Below are 7,060 nucleotides of genomic sequence, written 5' to 3'. Positions count from 1 at the left end.
TAGAAAAGGTTTACATGATGAACTCATTTGAGTAAAAAGATAAATGAATAAAAAAATTCTGTAGGAATATAAGAAACTATTAACAGTGATTTTCTTTGGGAAGGATCAGAGGGCCCAATGTAGGAAGATGGGAACTTTTTTTTCCTTTATAAGATTTTGTGTGGTTTAAATTTTATTTCCTACAATGAACATGTATATTTTATAATAAAACTTATGAAGAGAAAATGTCCGATTATATTTTTGAAACTCAGAAATTTACAAATTTTAATCTTAATATATTGATGATTGATAATATTGTTTCAACTTTGTACTTCCTATTACTTCTCTTTACTAAAATATGAAAATAGACAACAAGACAGATTTGAGTGCAAGAAAATGAGACATATATCAGTCTGCTCCAAAGCAGGAAAAAATACTTTTACTTAAGAAAGAAAAATTTCCAAAGGGTGAAATTGTAAACATCTACCTGCTGGTTTCTGTTAAATATTACCAGTGATCTTTATCATCACTGAACATATGTTGAAATTTAGGGTTTTGAGGTTTTCCAAAAAAGGTAACTATTATATATTTAGTAGAATCAGATACATGACAGACTCAAAAACAAACAAAACCTGGTTGCTCATTTTAATAATATTCTAGAGAATGCTCTTCTGTATATTTATATATATAAATGTATTTTTATTTTATTGTTTTATATTTTATTATATTTTATATTTATTATTAAATATAAATATATTATATTTATATAATGTAATTATATATATATATAAATGATCTCACTAGAGACATCATAAATACAGGCATATCAGAGGATTTTATTATAGGTGGATTGGCCATAAAATTTTAAGTTGTCATTTTTAGGTCTCAGTTTTTTACTATCTATATACACTTAACTATAAAACAAGAAGGTATGGCTCTTGAATGATGGCATTTATAGCAGAAAGTTAATAATAACTAACCTTCTAAAAAATACATGTCCGTGGAAAAACTTTCAAATGAATATAATTTCGGTATCATTTTTAATAGGTTTAAATTACATCTATCTGGGGCTAGTAACAGAATTCTTTGGTGGTGGCTCACTATAAAATATTGTATTGGAAATCTGCAAATTAAGCAACTGTTTCTTATGATATGCATCATCTTCCTGATTGGCATGTTCATCCAGAGATTTTCTTATATGGTTCTTTAATTCATCAATTCCTTCTCCTGTAATTGCAGAGATGGGGATGATATGTTGGAACTCCATGGTCCTCTCTGGAATCATGTTTTTTTCAAATAAATGCAGAAAATCTGAAACAAGGAACACAAAACTAAGCTGATTTTCATTGTCTTTGAAATTAAAACTATGTTAGAGGTCTGATTTATGAATCAAGGTACCAAAAACTTATTTTTAATCCTTTTTTCCTTCCCTCATTAATAAGCTCTCAGAAACTTTTGTTTTTACAAATGACAATGGTAAGATTCTTAGCACATGATAGGTGCTTAGCAAATATTTGTTGGATGAATGTATTTTAAACCAAATTAAGTATGAATAAAAGATAATCATATATGATTTACTTACAGAAGCAATAAATTTGCTTTTTTTGGAGGAGTTCAATGAAATCAGGCAACACAGATTTTCATCATTCATGACTGGGATATAGGAGCTTTCCCCAGTACACAGGTGTACATGCTGCCCTTTAGCTGCCCTAAACTACAGGCTTATCACTGGTGTTAGGAGCCATACTAAAATTGAAAAGGTTTGGCGACAGTTCAAGGGGAGATTATTTCAGATGAGTCCAATCTATCACCCCACAGGGGCTGACAGCTATTATATTAATTTTTCCTCTTCCCTGCCCTCAAGACAATGGGAAGGGAGATGGCACACTGATGGGATGGGTTAACATGGATATGAACTGGAAAGGCTGGACTGAGAGAGACTGTACAAGTCAACACGGAGCTTCAGTTCTGAGATTCATATGTCCGCAAGTAAGTCCAAAGAAGCTAACTCAGGAATTATCACTGAGGGCACTATATTTTGTTTTATGACAGTCCAAGACAGGCACAAACAAGAGAGTTACCCTCCCTTCTGATACCTCCTCTGAAAACTCCCTTTTCTGCAACACCAACTAGCAATGACCTCATAAAGCAAGTGACATTAAAGAATAGAGTACTCAGTAGTTCCAGAAGTATTTATATCCTGAAAGTAATTTATTAACTCAAGGACAGCTCCAATACATAAATTACGCAGGGGAAAGATTTTTTTCGAGGGAGAAAGGATCTTCTGGTGATGTGTGCTAGTCCTAGTACACTATAATTTATTTCCCCCCTTTCTATCAGAAGGATAAAAACAGAGAAGTTAGTACTATTTAAAAACATACTGGCCACCTTCCATCCACCTGACTTTTCCTCATTTGTGAAGAGGTCCTCTACTAGACTCAGAAAAATGAAAGCATCATTACTGTAGGATAGGAAGTGTTCTACAAAGGTCAATATTCAAAACTGTGGAGAGTCCCTTTAAGTTCCTTTACACAAAGTGGTCCATTTAGGAACAAATTTCAAACAAATAAATCCTTTTGCAATAACAGCATCTATTTTTCTATGTCACACACACGTAGATACTCAAGTTCTTTTTAGAAGATTAGCACTCTTCACAGTACTTTGATGGCATTGCAAAGATACATACCTCTTTAGAACTATTTGCTCTGGTTTTAAATTTATGGTGTATTAGGGGAATGAAGGTCTAGAACTTGTGAGGTATGTTAAAGTAAAAGAATTTACAGGTAGATGTTGACTTTCTCCTTTTGTGATCCAAATCCCATTAACTCTTTAAGGGCCCGGTTTAAATTTTACTTCTTCATGAAGCCTGACTTTTCCTTTTGTCTCTTCTAACTGTCCATATCACGATTCTGAAACTTGGTAAGTATTATGTTACAATGTTATTGAAAGTTTCATATTAATGTGTTCTTTCTTCAAACATAAGTTTTTTAAGAGTAGCAACTGTCAGTTTTCTCTTCCATTGATTATACCACTTAGCACTCTCTGCACCCAATAGGTAATCATTAAATTGGCATTAAATGAACAAATGGGTTTACCTTTAGGATTCTGGAGTTGATTCATCAGTACATGGAATTTATCCTGAGCATCTGGCAAGTCCATTTTATTAACTGCCAGGAGTGCAGGTTTTGTCTGAAGTTCCTCTTTGTACAACTCCAATTCCTTCAAATCAAAAAAGAAAAACCACATAATTTTATTAAAGAATCTATATAGATTATCTATTTAGTAATATCTTTCTTTACTTTGTAGGCCTAGGTAATCTAGAGCACACTCACATTTCTGAAATGCAATAAACCTCAACAACCACAAAATTAAGTGACAAAGAAAATTCATAAAATGCTCACTGGTTAGGTCACATGTTAATATATTTTAACTCAAATGACATCCTAGAGACATTGTGATCTGTGCATAGGGCCAAATACAAATATCTAGACTTCTATTAAGCACATTGATAAAATTCAGACGTAAATAATGACAATCTAAAGCTATACTTATATTATTCTTGGAAAAAGTAAGTGTGCTTAGGAGTCAATCTTCATGACCATGGATTAGGCAATGGTTTCTTAGCTATGATACCAATGAACAAGCAAAAGAAAAAACAGACAAGGGCGCCTGGGTGGCTCAGTTGGTTAAGCGACTGCCTTCGGCTCAGGTCATGATCCTGGAGTCCCGGGATCGAGTCCCGCGTCGGGCTCCCTGCTCGGCAGGGAGTCTGCTTCTCCCTCTGACCCTCCCCCCTCTCATGCTCTCTCTCTCTCTCTCTCATTCTCTCTCCCAAATAAATAAATAAAATCTTTGAAAAGAAAAAACAGACAAACGTAACTTCATTAAAATGTAAAATTTTGTGTTTCAAAAAGTATCATAAAGAAAGTGAAGACAAGGGCACCTGGATGGCTCAGTCGGTTTAGTATCTGCCTTTGGCTCAGGTCATCATCTCAGGTTCCTGGGATGGAGCCCCCTGTCAGGCTGCCGTCTCCCTGCTCAGCGGGGACTCTGCTTCTCCCTCTCCCTCTGCTCCTCCCCCTGCTCATGCACTCATTTTCTCTCTCTGAAATAAATTAAAAAATTCTTTTTTTAAAAGGTTTTATTTATTTATTTGACACAGAGAGAGACAGCAAGAGAGGGAACACAAGCAGGGGGAGTGCGAGAGGGAGAAGCAGGCTTCCCACTGAGAAGGGAGCCCGATGCAGGACTCGATCCCAGGACTCTGGGATCATGACCTGAGCTGAAGGCAGACGTTTAACGACTAAGCCACCCAGGCACCCCAATAAATAAAATCTTTAAAAAAAAAAAAAAGTGAAGACAAGTGAAACGGGAGAAATATTTACAAGTCATGTACCTGATAAGGGACTTGTATCCAAAATATACAGAACTCTTACAACTCAACAATAAAAAGACAAGTAACCCAATTTAAAAAATGGGCAAAGAATCTGAACAGACATTTCTCCAAAGACATACAAATGGCTGATAAGCACATGAAAGGATGCTCAACATCATTAGTCACTAGAGAAATGCAGGTCAAAACCATAATGAAATACCACCTCCCCTACTAGGATAACTAAAAATAAAAAACATGGACAAAATAACAAGTTTTGGCATTCTTGTGGAAAAACTAGAACCCTCACATACATTGCTAGTGTAATTATAAAATGGTACAATAGTGCAACCACTGTGTAAAAGTCTGGCAGTTCCTCAAAATGTTAAACATTGACTGACCATATTATCTAGCAATTCTACTCCTAGGTATATATGCCAAAAAGAAATGAAAACATGTCCATACAAAAACCCATATTCAAATGCTCACAGGAGCATTATTCATAATAGATAAAAAGTGACAAGGATATAAGATATACAAAGTCCTGGAGATAAGCAACATCATGTTGTGCTAGAGCGAAATCATGTGGCTGAGAATAGAAAGTAAGGCAGGAAGGGCAGAGATGAACTGCTAGGTAGGAGCCAACCCTTGCCAGACCTCAAAAACCATGTTCAGGGTAAGACTTTAACCTAACAACAGTGGGGGACTATTGAAGTGTTCTAAGTAGAGAACAAGCATCAGCTTGGTTCTTTCACAAAGATCATTCTAGTGGCCATATAAAAAAAATGGACTGGAGAATGATATAATAGCATTGTGTGGTGACAGATGGTAGCTACACTTGTGGTGAGCATAGCATGATGATGTATAGAGTTGTTGAATCACTATATTGTACACACCTGAAAATACTGTAACTGCGTGTGTCAACTAAATTTCAATTAAAAAAATGGACTGGAAAGAAGTGAGACTGGAAGCAAGGAGATGGCACAGGAATATTTAAAGCATTCTAGTGAGGGGGACTGATGATTATAACAATGTGGATGAATTTCAGAGAGATTTAGGATATAGAACTGACAGGGCTTAATGCAGGTGGTGAGAAAGACAGCATTGAAACCAAACACCCTAGTTTACAAAACTAGTAAAGTTCAGTTGTATACATATTAAGTTTGAGAATGTAATGGGACATCCAATGAAAGATATCTATTAGGCAGCCAGTCTAAAGACAGACCAAAAAGATGTAGGTATCAGAAACAGATTTGGCCGTCATCAGCATATTAACTGTAACTGAATGCTACCTAAAGAATAAACAGGAAAGAGCATAAAAAAATAGACTGAGCGGGGGTGCCTGGGTGGCTCAGCTGTTAAGCATCTGCTTTTGGCTCAGGTCATGATCTCAGGGTCCTCGGATCGAGGCCCACATCGGGCTCCCTGCTCAGCGGGAAGCCTGCTTCTTTCTCTCCCACTCCCCCTGCTTGTGTTCCCTCTCTTGCTGTGTCTCTGTCAAATAAATAAATAAAATCTTAAAAAAAAAAAAAAAAAGACTGAGAGGCATCTGAGTGACTCACTTGGTTAAACGTCTGCTTTTGGCTCAGGTCATGATCCCGGACTCCCGGGATCAAGCCCCACATGGGGCTCCCTACTTATTGGAGAGCCTGCTTCTCCCTCTGCCCCTCACCCCACTCGTGTTCTCTCTCCCTCTGAAATAAATAAAACCTTAAAAAAAAGAAAGATTGAGAAATAGTCTAAAAAGTAGGAATAAAAGTTCAAGCAAGATAAAGTCTGAGAAGTATGTAATACGGATTTAGAGTAGAGGAGGATTTCATTGGATGTAATAGGTTAAAGAGTGGAACAGAACTGGAAAAAACAAGTTTAGATGATTCTTTGACATCAAAGCTTCAAAAAGCAGAGGTGGGATATGTATTTATTCTAATTATCTGTTATTTAATACAGGTCTATATGCCTACATATTACACCAAATGCAGAACACAGTAAAACAGAAAACCTACTTTTGTAAGCAGTATTATGGTTTCAAAGGCAGTTCTGTATTGAGTTTGGGAAGAAAGCTGAAATCCAGAAATATCGACCTAAAAAAAATATGGAAAGAGACAGTCTTTAACATAAAAACAATAATTACTTCAATGTTTTGAAATGTTTTACTTTCTCAAGCCAAAAATAATTTCTCAATCTATACACTATTGGTAATGCAGTAATTCAAAATAAGTAAGAGAAACTGTGGTGTCAAGACAGCCATAATTATTCTGATAAAATTACAATCATTAATGAAATGAGAAACTAGTATAGATAAAACAATCTGTATGTACTATACAGACAATCTCATATATAGCTCTAGCACCACTAGTGAAGTAGGAAAGAGATACTATATAACATAGCAGTATGTTGACAATCTTAAGGAGGTAAACCTTGACAAGTATGGCCAAATTTACATCTGATACAGTAATGCCATCTCCACTCTGTATTATAAATGAAGATTACTTACTGTATTTTGACCCCCATTTAAACACTTGGTAGAGTAACATATGATAACTACCTTATCTTTAAATCTTATTATTATAAAAAATTTCTAGGAAAACTAAACACATTGATTCTCACATTCATTTGAACATTACATTGGTACACATATGACTTACAACAAACAGTAGTTGTCTAGTTCTTTCTATATGCTTGAGGAATTTGTGGCCCATTCCTTTGTTC

The 7,060-nt window shown here is 35.5% G+C and overlaps 1 protein-coding gene across 2 annotated transcripts in view; it reads right to left on the bottom strand.

The window, feature by feature from the left end:
• Positions 1 to 801: 801 nt before the first annotated feature.
• Positions 802 to 7,060, bottom strand: part of GTPBP10 (GTP binding protein 10) — a 28,670-nt gene continuing 22,411 nt past the window's right edge. For both annotated transcript variants that reach the window (XM_035020518.1, XM_035020517.1), the window contains 4 exons: positions 6,997 to 7,060; positions 6,355 to 6,432; positions 3,075 to 3,198; positions 802 to 1,290 (listed from right to left, as the gene is read on the bottom strand). In XM_035020518.1, coding sequence (XP_034876409.1) covers positions 1,040 to 1,290; positions 3,075 to 3,198; positions 6,355 to 6,432; positions 6,997 to 7,060 — 517 coding nt within the window. In that variant the 3' untranslated portion in view covers positions 802 to 1,039. The remainder of the gene's footprint in view (positions 1,291 to 3,074; positions 3,199 to 6,354; positions 6,433 to 6,996) is intronic.

The sequence above is a fragment of the Mirounga leonina genome, unplaced genomic scaffold (assembly GCF_011800145.1).
Source record: "Mirounga leonina isolate KUSES-001 unplaced genomic scaffold, KU_Mleo_1.0 Mir_174, whole genome shotgun sequence".
NCBI lineage: Eukaryota > Metazoa > Chordata > Mammalia > Carnivora > Phocidae > Mirounga > Mirounga leonina.
Note: the sequence above shows the minus strand (reverse complement) of the source record. Positions and strands in the feature narration are given on the sequence as shown.